General features: G+C 45.1%; 1 protein-coding gene across 1 annotated transcript; it reads left to right on the top strand.

The window, feature by feature from the left end:
* The first annotated feature begins 164 nt into the window (after window positions 1-164).
* LOC113511813 (integrator complex subunit 5) lies at window positions 165-14,903 on the top strand. The gene is made up of 18 exons (XM_052895071.1): window positions 165-539; window positions 1,453-1,600; window positions 1,788-1,898; window positions 3,386-3,558; window positions 3,928-4,048; window positions 4,203-4,324; window positions 4,427-4,484; window positions 8,671-8,829; window positions 9,221-9,533; window positions 9,621-9,798; window positions 10,310-10,424; window positions 10,964-11,193; window positions 11,567-11,725; window positions 11,876-11,992; window positions 13,466-13,640; window positions 14,058-14,197; window positions 14,348-14,432; window positions 14,699-14,903. The coding sequence occupies exons 1-18, from the start codon at window positions 324-326 to the stop codon at window positions 14,839-14,841; spliced, it is 2,763 nt and encodes a 920-aa protein (XP_052751031.1). The 5' UTR covers window positions 165-323; the 3' UTR covers window positions 14,842-14,903.
* Window positions 14,904-15,060: the final 157 nt, after the last annotated feature.

Raw genomic sequence — 15,060 nt, 5'->3', positions numbered from 1 at the left:
TGTTATAGTTTGTAAATGCTGTAACTCTGAAAAAGAATTATCTAAATTTCTCCATAATCGTATTATTTTTTTTAATAATTTTATTTAAATACATATTTTTTTCTGACAATTACAAAGAAAACTAATCTGGCATTCTCATGACAGATGACAGTTTATAAATTGACAACTTGACAATACCGTCACTAATTTACATTATTTTCATTCCATTTAATAAATTAATAATAAACTTTATTAAATTTTATCTATTGTGATATCACTTTAAATAGTCATCTGTTTCTAAAAAAAAAGTATACTAATCTTTATTTGAATAAGAATTCAGTGATATGAATCCTCCAAACAAATCGACGGCATTATCTGCCGATCTTAATAATTTTATATATGGTGTTGCCAAAAGGAGCCCTCAAAATGCGCCGGAACTAACGAAAATCGGTTTAACATTGTTGAAAAACTTCCCTGCAGCTAGGGATGCTGTTCTAGAGTACTTTGCAATGGTGTTTCATGATGCAGTGAATGCTTCAATCAACCAGATTGAATATGCGGTAAGATAACCTAATAAAAGCCAGGGCGGAGAAAGGAATTGTTAACCGTGTAGACTAGCGGCTAACGATATAGCCTGTCAGGTCGACCTCGCGGTTCCACCTGGAAATCATCGTGATTTGTTCTTGATGCATTTGTCATGATAGGCTAACTGAGTTGCTTTCATTCTCACTTATCTCTCATTGGTGCCCCACCAGTGTATTCCGATGCCGCAGGAGGGGTCACCATTCCATTTTTATACATTAAAAAACCTAATGAAGTCTAACTAAGCATATAGTAATTTAGTAAAATCTATATTAGATATATTTATATGCTAAAGATTGATAGATTTTCATACAAACAGGTATAAAATGTCCTTTTCTGTTCTTTCTAAAATTCTTTAGTTACAATCTCTGTATATGGAATTTACAGTATAAATTGAGTTTAAATAATTTAAATATCTACTGGTTAATGCAGGTGAAGCCACAGGATACAACTTTTTTTTAATTGGTCAAAATGGGATGGTAATTCTGCATGTGCTATCAGTATATGTAAATGAGGCATAGTAGGGGAGAATGAAAGCAGGTCAGTTGGCCCATCTTAACAAATTCTATGAGAAATGGCCTATAGAGAGTCATGTAATATTATAAATGTGAAAGTTTGTAATGTAATATGTTTGCATATTTGTTACTCGGTCACACTCATAGGGCTGAAGGGATTTAAATTATATTGTATACTACTTTAACACACTTAATACTTAGTTAACTGATTCATGGTCTGAACATATATGTACAAGGCCTATATGAGAGGTTTAGTGTAAAAAAAGAGTCCAATTTACATTTACATTAATTGATTTATGGAAAAAGTTGCATATTTTGCAGCTTAGCTTGTAAGTAATATTGAATATTCTTGTTTGAATTATTTAATATCTTGTAGGCTGATGTTAGTACACACAGCTCATTGGAGTGTGTAAATATGATTGGAGCTGAGCTAGGTGGTCTTGGCCAGTCATGGGCACCATTTATAGCCCCATGGTGTATTAATTTGATTATGGATATAGCCACTAAGAAGTCAAATGTACCAAGTAAGTTATAATTTGTTTTATAAAATTTGTATTTATTAATGATGAAGAAAAACATTATATTTTTTCCATTTTTTTTTTTGCTTTATAACATTATTATTTTCTCTTAATAAAGTTTATAAGTTTTCGATTTTATTGTACTTTTTGGAGATAAATAAATTTGCTACTTTATTTTTATTCATATTTTTAGATACTACACTTCAAAGTACAGATCCTGTTAGAGTTCTGTTGGATGTCACTACACAAAATTTGACTTTACTGAATCCAGAAGAAAGAGCAAAATGCATTGATATGATGTTGGGTAAGTGATATGTGTATTGGACAATTAATATTACATATGTAGATATTTTGTTAATTCTACGTGCGCATTGACTTGACCAGAAGTGCATAGGTTTAAGAGTATTCATATTTTAGTTTACCAAAGTTTTGCAATGTCACAATTATTTGTTAACTTTCAGAAGCAATTGAACAATTTTTAATGTTTTTAATTCATTAATTAAAAAATGTGTTGTTAGAAAATTACCTTAATATTACACTAAAGATACAAACATGACCTATCTTGTTTTGTGTTATTCTAAATTATAAACAAAACAAAAAATTTGCACAACTGTAAGTGAAAATGTCATGTTATCAACACAAAGTTGTAACAGTTATTTCATGAAATGTTAAAGATTGTTAGTAATGGGAGTGGGCCCATTGCTGGTAAAAGGTTGATCTCCACATGATTCCCCTTAGAAACTACTGTGAAAATGGAATGATTATCCTGCATGCATTATCGGCATATACTGGTGGAGCATCAGTGAGGGATCATAGGTGAAGATGGAAATAAGTCAGTTGGCCCATCATAACCATGATGGTTGAGAGGGGGATGGGGGGAAGGGATTGTTAAAAATGAAGACTACCAGTTCCGTTGCTGGCAAATATACTTTGTCATGTTAATTTCCACATGGTTTGCCTTGGAAACCATATGTGCTGAATTCCAGGTATATTCATCATAATGGGCTAACTGACCTTTTCATCCTTACCTATTATCCCTCACTGATGCCCTGCCAGCGCATACCGTTAATGCAGGTAGGGTCACTAAAGTAAACCACAAAGGCTTCCAGGATGGATCATGTGGATGTCGATTTGACTGAGGGTGTATTGCTAACAATGGAGTTTTAGACTCCATTACGGCGGTGGGGTGGTGGCGCGCGGTGCAGTGCACTAACGGTTGTGGTGGGCGCAGGGTCGTGGGCGTGCTCGTGGGCGGTGGGGTGGGTGGGCCGCGCGGAGCCGGCGCTGGTGGCGCTGGTGGCGCCGCGCGCCGTGCAGTGCACTAACGGTTGTGGTGGGCGCAGGGTCGTGGGCGTGCTCGTGGGCGGTGGGGTGGGTGGGCCGCGCGGAGCCGGCGCTGGTGGCGCTGGTGGCGCCGCGCGCCGTGCAGTGCACTAACGGTTGTGGTGGGCGCAGGGTCGTGGGCGTGCTCGTGGGCGGTGGGGTGGGTGGGCCGCGCGGAGCCGGCGCTGGTGGCGCTGGTGGCGCCGCGCGCCGTGCAGTGCACTAACGGTTGTGGTGGGCGCAGGGTCGTGGGCGTGCTCGTGGGCGGTGGGGTGGGTGGGCCGCGCGGAGCCGGCGCTGGTGGCGCTGGTGGCGCCGCGCGCCGTGCAGTGCACTAACGGTTGTGGTGGGCGCAGGGTCGTGGGCGTGCTCGTGGGCGGTGGGGTGGGTGGGCCGCGCGGAGCCGGCGCTGGTGGCGCTGGTGGCGCCGCGCGCCGTGCAGTGCACTAACGGTTGTGGTGGGCGCAGGGTCGTGGGCGTGCTCGTGGGCGGTGGGGTGGGTGGGCCGCGCGGAGCCGGCGCTGGTGGCGCCGCGCGCGCTGGCGCTGGGCGCGGACGCGGCGCGCGCCGTGCTCGCGCACCTCGCCGGACACGCGCCCGCGCGACCGCACATCCGCGCCGCGCTGCTGCAGCTCTTCCATGTAACGTATTGTTGCCTTAATAATAATCTATTATAAGTATTATTCTAAATGCCAAAAGTTTTTGAGGATGTTTGTTCCTCTTTTGTACAGTAACAACTGAATGAATTTGAATAATATTTGATATATGGATATTATATATCATAATTTAGCACCTTGGATGCTTAATGTACTAATTTATGTGAGCGAATTCGCGGGATGTAGCTAATTTACAATTCGATCAAAAGAATAAAAAATGGAAGTAATTTCGCTATGTTCTGACAACTTATAAGCTGCGCAAATTACTGTAAATCATATTTTTAATTTGACAATATATTGTTTATACTTTAACTCTCTTATCCTTATTTCTGTTTTTGATATTTTAATTCTCAGGAAGGAATTGAGGAGGACAGTAGGTCGGAAAAAAAGCGCGAGGTGATACCTTACTTGCTGAACCTCGCATCGAGATCTGATGTCGTGTTAAAAGCACTCACGCAGGACATTGAGGAAACATGTTAGTATTTTTCAATACGAAATGTGAGACTCATCCCCCTTACATTGAAATTGGTGATCTAAATTTATTGCATATTTAACATAGGTATTTTGATTTTCGTGACTCAAGTTCGTTTGCTACTTTAAAAATAGTATAAAAACATGTGGTTGGGTAGTGACGGACGAGGTGGTGGAGCGCGTGCGTGCGATCTGTGCGGCGTCGCGCGGCGCGGGCGGCGCCTGGGAGGGCGTGGGGCCGGCGCAGCTGGTGGCGCTGCTGGCGCGCTCGCACGCGCGCGCGCTGCTGCTGCTGCGCCACACAGGACCGAGCCGCCAGCTGGGGCACGTGGTCGCGGGGCCGGCGCAGCTGGTGGCGCTGCTGGCGCGCTCGCACGCGCGCTGCCTGCTGCTGCTGCTGCGCCACGCACACAGCGACCGCACCTGCCGCCAGCTGCTAGGTACGTACACGTGGTCGCGGGGCCGGCGCAGCTGGTGGCGCTGCTGGCGCGCTCGCACGCGCGCTGCCTGCTGCTGCTGCTGCGCCACGCACACAGCGACCGCACCTGCCGCCAGCTGCTAGGTACGTACACGTGGTCGCGGGGCCGGCGCAGCTGGTGGCGCTGCTGGCGCGCTCGCACGCGCGCTGCCTGCTGCTGCTGCTGCGCCACGCACACAGCGACCGCACCTGCCGCCAGCTGCTAGGTACGTACACGTGGTCGCGGCGGCCGGCTGCAGCTGGTGGCGCTGCTGGCGCGCTCGCACGCGCGCTGCCTGCTGCTGCTGCTGCGCCACGCACACAGCGACCGCACCTGCCGCCAGCTGCTAGGTACGTACACGTGGTCGCGGGGCCGGCGCAGCTGGTGGCGCTGCTGGCGCGCTCGCACGCGCGCTGCCTGCTGCTGCTGCTGCGCCACGCACACAGCGACCGCACCTGCCGCCAGCTGCTAGGTACGTACACGTGGTCGCGGGGCCGGCGCAGCTGGTGGCGCTGCTGGCGCGCTCGCACGCGCGCTGCCTGCTGCTGCTGCTGCGCCACGCACACAGCGACCGCACCTGCCGCCAGCTGCTAGGTACGTACACGTGGTCGCGGGGCCGGCGCAGCTGGTGGCGCTGCTGGCGCGCTCGCACGCGCGCTGCCTGCTGCTGCTGCTGCGCCACGCACACAGCGACCGCACCTGCCGCCAGCTGCTAGGTACGTACACGTGGTCGCGGGGCCGGCGCAGCTGGTGGCGCTGCTGGCGCGCTCGCACGCGCGCTGCCTGCTGCTGCTGCTGCGCCACGCACACAGCGACCGCACCTGCCGCCAGCTGCTAGGTACGTACACGTGGTCGCGGGGCCGGCGCAGCTGGTGGCGCTGCTGGCGCGCTCGCACGCGCGCTGCCTGCTGCTGCTGCTGCGCCACGCACACAGCGACCGCACCTGCCGCCAGCTGCTAGGTACGTACACGTGGTCGCGGGGCCGGCGCAGCTGGTGGCGCTGCTGGCGCGCTCGCGCGCGCGCTGCCTGCTGCTGCTGCTGCGCCACGCACACAGCGACCGCACCTGCCGCCAGCTGCTAGGTACGTACACGTGGTCGCGGGGCCGGCGCAGCTGGTGGCGCTGCTGGCGCGCTCGCACGCGCGCTGCCTGCTGCTGCTGCTGCGCCACGCACACAGCGACCGCACCTGCCGCCAGCTGCTAGGTACGTACACGTGGTCGCGGGGCCGGCGCAGCTGGTGGCGCTGCTGGCGCGCTCGCACGCGCGCTGCCTGCTGCTGCTGCTGCGCCACGCACACAGCGACCGCACCTGCCGCCAGCTGCTAGGTACGTACACGTGGTCGCGGGGCCGGCGCAGCTGGTGGCGCTGCTGGCGCGCTCGCACGCGCGCTGCCTGCTGCTGCTGCTGCGCCACGCACACAGCGACCGCACCTGCCGCCAGCTGCTAGGTACGTACACGTGGTCGCGGGGCCGGCGCAGCTGGTGGCGCTGCTGGCGCGCTCGCACGCGCGCTGCCTGCTGCTGCTGCTGCGCCACGCACACAGCGACCGCACCTGCCGCCAGCTGCTAGGTACGTACACGTGGTCGCGGGGCCGGCGCAGCTGGTGGCGCTGCTGGCGCGCTCGCACGCGCGCTGCCTGCTGCTGCTGCTGCGCCACGCACACAGCGACCGCACCTGCCGCCAGCTGCTAGGTACGTACACGTGGTCGCGGGGCCGGCGCAGCTGGTGGCGCTGCTGGCGCGCTCGCACGCGCGCTGCCTGCTGCTGCTGCTGCGCCACGCACACAGCGACCGCACCTGCCGCCAGCTGCTAGGTACGTACACGTGGTCGCGGGGCCGGCGCAGCTGGTGGCGCTGCTGGCGCGCTCGCACGCGCGCTGCCTGCTGCTGCTGCTGCGCCACGCACACAGCGACCGCACCTGCCGCCAGCTGCTAGGTACGTACACGTGGTCGCGGGGCCGGCGCAGCTGGTGGCGCTGCTGGCGCGCTCGCACGCGCGCTGCCTGCTGCTGCTGCTGCGCCACGCACACAGCGACCGCACCTGCCGCCAGCTGCTAGGTACGTACACGTGGTCGCGGGGCCGGCGCAGCTGGTGGCGCTGCTGGCGCGCTCGCACGCGCGCTGCCTGCTGCTGCTGCTGCGCCACGCACACAGCGACCGCACCTGCCGCCAGCTGCTAGGTACGTACACGTGGTCGCGGGGCCGGCGCAGCTGGTGGCGCTGCTGGCGCGCTCGCACGCGCGCTGCCTGCTGCTGCTGCTGCGCCACGCACACATGCTCATAGGGCCGGCGCAGCCGTCGTCCATCTACATGTAGAAATATGCATATGCACTGTCATATACTGTATTTCCCAAATGGTCTATTACTTTATCAGACGTGGGACACTCAGAAAGTTTTGGGACATTAAAAAAAGGTTCTATAGGTAAATATATTTTTATTACATCTTTTCGAAGTACTCTCCACCAGCCTCTATACAAAGTTTCATGCGTCTGAACCAGGTTTCGAAACACTTTTTCCAGTCCGCTGCAGAGACCTTGTTTACGGCTTCCTCGAACACTGAGAGCGCATCATCCGGCGACAAAAATTGTATCCCTTTGAGCTGATTTTTTATTTTTGGGAATAAGAAGTTACACGGTGTTAGGTCAGGGCTGTAAGGAGAGTGACCCAGGAGTTTGATCGGTGTTCTGTCTAGGAAATCCCTTGTTTTGATTGCGGTGTGGGCGGGCGCATTATCGTGGTGGAGCAGTAGCCCGCGGAGCCCTGTGTTTGGTCGCTTGTAGCTCACAACAGAGATAACTTCTGCCAAGCATTTGGTAGTATACCATTCGGCACTAATGCCTCTTTGGTTTTGTAAAGGAATTGACACCAAGTAGCCAGTCAAATTGAAAAAGCTCGCGATCAAAATCTTCTCCCCGCTTCTAGGTCGCTTTACTTTGGTAGGCGTTGATTCGTTTTGTAACACCCAAACCGTCGATTGGCGTTTTGTTTCTGGATCGTATTGATAAATCCAGGATTCATCATCTGTAACGATGTCATGCCGAGACGAGCCTGCTTCAAATTTGTCTATCATATCATGGCAACATTCCACCCTCGCCTGCTTCTGAACATTTTTTTTTTTTTTTTTTTTTTTTTTTTTTTTTTTTTTTATACAACTTAGAATGGCAAACAAGCTGACGGCCCACCTGATGGAAAGTGGTAACCGTTGCCTATAGACATGAGCAGTACCATGGACATAACAGAGTATACTGTTTCGCCCATGATACTCCCCATGCGTTGCCACTCCTGAGGACTCAGGTGTTATTCCTCTGTACCCAGTAAATTCACGCCATATCCCACCCTTCAAACCGAAACACAGTCATGCCAACACAACTGCTTCACGGTTGAAACACGAATGGGACAGAGGTACCCAAGCAATCGACTTTTGTACAAAGTCTCCCTCTGGTACATCGGTGAAGTTGTACGGTACGCAGCGTGAAACTATCCTCCGCACCCGTAATACACGTGTAGAGTCTCGTGAAGGCTTTCTGATCCAATCTGCAGTATATGTTGAATCTCTTGGTATGTAACTCGTCTATTGTCTTGGATCAAATTTTTCACTATTAGCACGTTTTCTTTCGTAACAGCCGTCAAAGGGCGACCACTTTCTTCATCCTCCAAAGTTAGTCGACCGCGCTTAAATTCATTATACTAACGATACACGGTTGCCTTAGAAGGGTCTTCTTCCATGAATGCCATTTGAAGTTTATCGTACGATTTGTCCGGTTTCACGCGACACTTAAAATCATAAAAAATCACAGCGCGAAAATGTTCTTGACGCAAATCCTTTTTTCAATGAGACACGGTAATTTTAATTAGCTCGCAAAAATGTGGAGGGAAGTGTTTGAATTTAGAACGTACCTATTTTTACTTATAAGTAATTATATTTTTAAATAAATTATAACTGGCCAGTCTCACATACATAAAAACTTTTTCTCGCAATACTTTCTGAGTGACCTGGTATATAGCACCATTTATTTATGTTGAAGTCGTAAGTCGCGCCTACGTTTATCACCTTTATGTAATTCGTGCTAAAATTGGGGTTTTCTTAAAATTATGTCTAGAAATTTTATTCATTATAAGTAGTATTGTAATTAATCAACACCTTTACAGTATTTGTTTTTCTTTTCAGAATATCTTCTACAGAAACTGGAGTATGAGAGTTTATTTCCAGACAAAACTATTCCCCTACTTAATAGTGTAGCGGAGGAAATAGATCTGATCAGAGAAAAGATGCTTACTGGGAATCAGTTGGAGCAATATTCTCTTGCAAGGATACTAATTTTAGTGTGTACGTATTTACGACTTCGTATTATCTTTCTTTAGAATTGATGTATTGTTCCTCTAATGTATCTAACATTATCAAAACGTAATACGAATCAGTCATTAGGTTACAATACAATTTACACAAACTTTATTTATTTATACAGAAAAACCAAGGCTTCACTGGTATAAATAGAAATAGTCTAGGATTACAAAGTAAGCTACTGATAGGTTCTCACAAATAAAATAAATTAGTGGATAAAGTAACAGAGACAAACTGCCTAACAAAACAATAATAGCAATAAAAAAAATGTAGGAATGAAAAACAAAGTAAAAATAAAATTCACATGTATTTCGTCTCGTTTCATTTAAGTTACAACATATTAAAATGTTATTTATGCATATATTCTTCTTTTTAGGCAATAATCTTCCATCGGAATTCGTCAACACAATTAGCTACTTCCTGCAGTATTCCCGGAATGACACAACACTCGCTTTATTGGTGCGCATCGTGTCGGGAACGATCAGTATGCACATTCCTAATGATTCGACCGACATCAACATGGACACAGAGAGATATCAAAACCTTATAAAAACGGGCGTAGAGTACGCCCTGAGGGACGCCATGATATCGGACACGCAGATAAAACGGATTTTCATAGAAGACAATGTGCCCAAAGATCAGAAGACTTACTTGCATTATTATTGCTTGAATATCATCAAACTGTTAAGGTAAGTTCATTATAAATTCACTCATGATTTCTCTAGACATTATACATATTATATATTGATCCCAGCTTTGTCGTGTTTGTCTTCTAGGTGGGAGAACTCGAACCAGGTGTCGCACCTGCGGTCGCGGCCGTTCGGGCGTGCGGTGGAGGCCAGCCTGTACGCGGTGGGCGGCGCCCTGCAGCAGTACGCCGGGCTGCTGCGGCCGCGCCCGCCCGCCACTTGTGCCGCGCTGCCCGATATGCCCACCTGCCACGCACTCGCACACGTATATCTCCTCTTTCTATTTCGTTCCCTCCTCCATTTCCCGATCTTTCTTCACCTTCCCTTGTTCCTCTATCTTTTTTCCTATTTTTCACCTCCTTCCTTCCTCTCCTTATTCTTTTCCCTCCTCTTCCTCTTCTTCCTCCTATTACTCTTCCTTCTTCTGCTCTTCCTCACCCTTCTCCATCCCTCTTCCTCTCGCTCTTATTACTCTTCCTTCTTCTCCTCTCCCTCACCCTTCTCCTTCCCTCTTCCTTCACTTTCCTCCTTTTCCTTCTCTTACTCCTTCTTGCCTTCTCCTTCTCTTCCCTTTAAATATAGCTGTACGCCGCGTTGCTGCAGCAGCTATTTTTTACATGCATTTATCGCCTATTACCATTATGGTGAACATAACACGATGTTAAACTTCCGCATTTCGCCGACCACAATAAAATCTAAAGTAACAAGCAATGTTAATTTTCTATGAGTATAAAAACGTATCTTATTTTCAGTAATCCTTTTTGCTTTATCTTTAGGTACTGGACAGAGTTGATATGTCGGGAACAAAAGCCCCGCAGCCAAGCGTGGAGGTAATCTTGAAAGTGGTGCAAGCTACCGTTAAGTATTTCTTCAGGTGCCTACACGAGAAAGGTATGTTTATATTTTATATATACTTTTATATTAATCATTGGTAATCCAAAAAGAAACCTGATAAAATATTATATGTACTCTTAAGAACAACTTTAAAGTAGTCACAGAATAGAAAGATCTAGTCGGGATTTGCTGTGAGCAAAGCCGAAATGTTTTGTTTTTAGTAAAAGTATAAAAATTACGTAATCTCGATAGATTGTTTTACTATAGGAAGATTCAAATAAAAGTACATTCATTATCACTAAGCAGCTGCATGCATGCTGTATTCCTATTATATATAATTGAATTACCTGGGCTCTGTAACTCGAAATCTTCAGAAAATATGACAGCAAAGCTGACGTTGACGTTACGTGAACATGGTCGTTTTGTGTGTTGCGGTAATTTACTATAAGATGAATTCCAAACTCCACAAAGTGTCAATCTTTAATATCAACACTTATCATAAGTTGGGTTGTTAGCTGCCTAGTTTAATAATATATCTAGATATTTCGTAGAAGATAAGCAAAGAAACAAGGTAAACAAATGTGTGTACTTGGCAGATATAATGGACAAACTGCGCGGTGTACAGACAGCGTGCCGTTTGCTTCGCAAGCTGTGTTTACACAGCAAATTGGCTCGCGCTATTGCTCTTCGTGAACTATTAGAAACCGCCATGTTCCGTGAGGAGCACGCTTTTGGAAGCCGCACTAGCGCCACCACTAGCACCAGTATTAGCGCCAGCGCCAGGGACTCTGGAGATGACCTCCTCATATACCTCAATCAGAAACATGTTAGTCGCTTCCAAAAATCTCCTATAATTTTTTTTTGTACGAAACTATTAGATACATGTGTTTTTAATACTATTAGAATCTTTAAAGATGCTGTGACATAGCCCATGACTATACTACTTGTGTAACAATTACAGATGACCTCTATACACGTGCATATGTCTATTTTCCAAACTGTTATATTGAACTGTTTGAAAAAAAATCATGTCGTTTATTTATAGTACAGCCACTTAAACAAATCGCTTTTGCAAATTAATTATTTTATTATAAATAGAGAGATATCAATAAATTAAATACCAATTTGACATCTGTCAAAATGAAATCTTTAATACGTTACATGTATAATTTTTTACATAATAATATTATTTCTACCAGGGTCCAATAACTCAGTTGACGCAGAGTCATACGTCAGTGTTTCACGCGGGAATCATCGGGAAGGGCGTTCGAAAACAAAATGGCGGCGGCAATGATGGCATTCCGCCCATACTGAGCACCAACAATGAGCTGCTGATGGGCGCGCTCATGTCGTGCATGGTGAGATCCACTATTTTATTTTATATAATTTGGAATGGCAATAAAGCCGACGAACAACTACCTAATGAAAAGTGGTAACCGTCGTTTATAGATACGAACAGTATCATGGACATTAGTGAATACTATAAGCAGCTTATGTTCGTATTTTAGGATGGCAACAGCGGAGTTGTAGAGGGCGCCACGTCACTGTCACTATTGTTGGTAGAACTTGTTTCGCCAGATGTTATGTATAATGGTCTTCCGTGGCCGGATGAAGATTTTACCAAGGTAATAAAATCAAAGTTTATTTCTGTATTTATATTATATTTTTTTTATATTATCAATAGTTTATATTATTAATAGTTTTAATATTATCCAAAATAAGTTGCAATGCGCCTAAACGCGATTGCACTCCATATACAAATCCAAATCCAGTTAAAGCCAGACAACAAGATCTATTTTGTTAGTATTAGACTTAAAATTATGTTAATAAAAAAGGTTATAATTTAATAAACCATATACTCGAAAGACATTCGGCCAGGGCGGCAACAAACCAGGGCATGGTTATTTTGTGTTTTAGTCATAGTCTTGACGAAATGCCCCAGTACAGATGCATGGACATCCTCAGCTATCATTTTAAGGATGGTGTTGTCCCTCCCTCCTTCGTTCTCCCATTTTCATAGTGGGCTTATTTATTAATCGCTCGCGATTTCAAACCACAAAAAGTTATCAATTGACTGCCAGAAAGTACCAGGAGAACAGGACCCTACGAGAAGTATTAATTACCTTTATGATCAGGTTTCAGGAAATTCCATTTTCAAATTGAACGAAAATCAGCTTACAATTTCTCGCAGTGCCTGCTAAGCTTGAGAGCTTAGATTATTTAGATTTAAAATGATTAATGATGAATAAAGTGTCAAAAAGGAGTCAAAATTTAGTACTTAAGTTATTTTGATATTTTGTTGACTAAATTTTGACATGTATTTTTTAAATCAAATCAAAAGGTGCTTTTTTCAGTGTTGTCAATAATAGTTCTAAGAATGTCCCAGATTAGGTGTATTTTTTTCATTTGTATTGGATAGTATTTTTTCTGATATAATATAAAAATAAATATGTACTTACTTATTTTACTTTTAAATCAATATACATAAATTGATGGCGGTCAATTTCAATAATAAACGGAAACATATTTTAAGTCTATACTTAAATCCAAATAATTTATCTTGTTCTTTGAAATATTTTGTATTGTTTTTATTTTTTAATTTAATTTTATATTTTCTCTCATATATTGAGTAATAAATGTACATAATGGTAACACTATTCAATCCCACAAGGATAAGAAAACTTGATCAGTTTTTGGTTTATTCTATTTATATAATGTAAGCTTTGAATTGATATGATAAAAACGCGCTTGCTTTGAACTGGCGTTAGGGCCTAGCACACGATGGACATTTTGCAACGGGCAAAATGTTGCTTGTTTCTGCAGTCCTTAATGTGTCAATGTGTGACAGTACTGAGTCGTGAAGGGAAAGGGAATATTATTAAAGAGGTATAATTTCCCCATAACTAGCAAAACACCCTATCAGGCTGCCTTCCATGCGGTTCCCCCTAGAAACTATCGTGATTAATTCTAGTGGAATTCGTTACGATGGGCTGACTGACATCACTGGTGCCCCGCAAGCGTGTACCGATGGGGCAGGTGGGGTTACCATTTAATTATCACTCGTTAAAAAAAGTACTGAGTCGTGTGATTGTGTGCAGCAAGTGAGCATAGAGCGCGAGTTGTATATGCGCGCCGTGCTGGAGGGATGTTCGGTATCGCGGGCCGCCTTGCGGCGGGCTGCATCCGCGCGGCCCGCACTCTGCCTCGCATCGGCGCTGCTGCGGGCCGTCGCCGCTACGCTTCTGCATCGACTGCGCGCGCATCTCGCCACTGGTAAGTACACTGTCCACACGCGAGCTGTACAAGCGGCCTGCACTCTACCTAAAGTCGATTGCCGCCACCGCCACACGGTGTATTATATTATATTTTGTTTCAATTAAAAGCAGATTTTACTGAATGATAAAGATTAAGACATTAAATCTCATCGGTTTTCAAGTGAACACATCTAACCTGGAGGGGTCATTGCGGAGAGAGGCATGAAGAGCCTGGAGCTCCGCCTCTCTCCGCATTGACCTTGCGTACCTGGGATGCAGTCATATCTTTATAGTAAAGATATTTATATATTTATATACATTTATATGTTATATCCGGCTCTAAGGACCAATTAACTAAAACTTATGTTGTACATTATTGGTTCTATATATATAAGTATTTTTACTTTTACGTACACATATTTTCACTTTATCATAGATCGCCACAGTCAGTCGCCAGAGTTGGCCCGCGAAAGGGTGGCACTATCAGAGTTGCTCGCCACAATGACATTGGGACAGTTGTTGCCGCATCCACTCTGTCACATGCTGGAACTGGCCCCTGAACTCACAGCCAGCGAGGTAAATCACTCATATTTGACTTTTAAAACTCCTACATCTTGTTTACCTAGTTATGTGTAATTTCATGTAGTGAAAGTGTAAAATGTATTATAAAATTTTTATTGATATTAGGTTTTTTTTTTTAATAAAAGATGCTTATATTTTTTACAGACTGTCCAAGTATTGAGAGATTGTTTATGGAACTACACCAGAGATCATGTGCCCTCGCCAGCTCTTTTCACATGCGACTCCACAGGTATATTCTTTATGATACATCTTAATCCTATGTTTTAAAGTAAAAAAAAAACTTATTAGAATTATTTTCTTTTATATTAATTCAGTCATATATATATATAAAGGAAAATAAAGTGACTTAGTACATTTTTGTCGAGAATTTTATCTTTGTGGATAATACCCCACCAGGAATTATCTATAATGTGTATTTATTTATACATATATTGTTTTTTATACTTACATATCTTGGCTATATACATCATGTTTAATAATGTATTTTTTGTTCAGGGCTCCATTGGCGTGATCCGTCAACGTGCAAGCCGCCTGCGACGTACACGGATACCTTAAGACTGATCATACAAAAAAGAATATCAACGCTTGGCCACCTATACCCGATAATGTTTTTAAATCTTGAGAAAGAAGTACAATAAATATATTTTACTGTTTATTGTAAATAATGTAAATAAATAAGCTAATAAAGTGCCTCTTTTTGGAGAAATATTGTTTTAGTGGCTACATATGTTCACTTCTTAGGGCCCCCCATTTGTTTAATGTGGTCCTGTTTATAATATACATACTTTATCATATATCATATCAGCTGTTAACTATCCACTGCTGAACTTAGGCTTCCCCTATAGACTACCATAAAT

Source organism: Galleria mellonella, unplaced genomic scaffold, assembly GCF_026898425.1.
Source record: "Galleria mellonella isolate WM207_F2 unplaced genomic scaffold, CSIRO_AGI_GalMel_v1 utg117, whole genome shotgun sequence".
Classification (NCBI taxonomy): Eukaryota; Metazoa; Arthropoda; class Insecta; order Lepidoptera; family Pyralidae; genus Galleria; species Galleria mellonella.
Note: the sequence above shows the minus strand (reverse complement) of the source record. Positions and strands in the feature narration are given on the sequence as shown.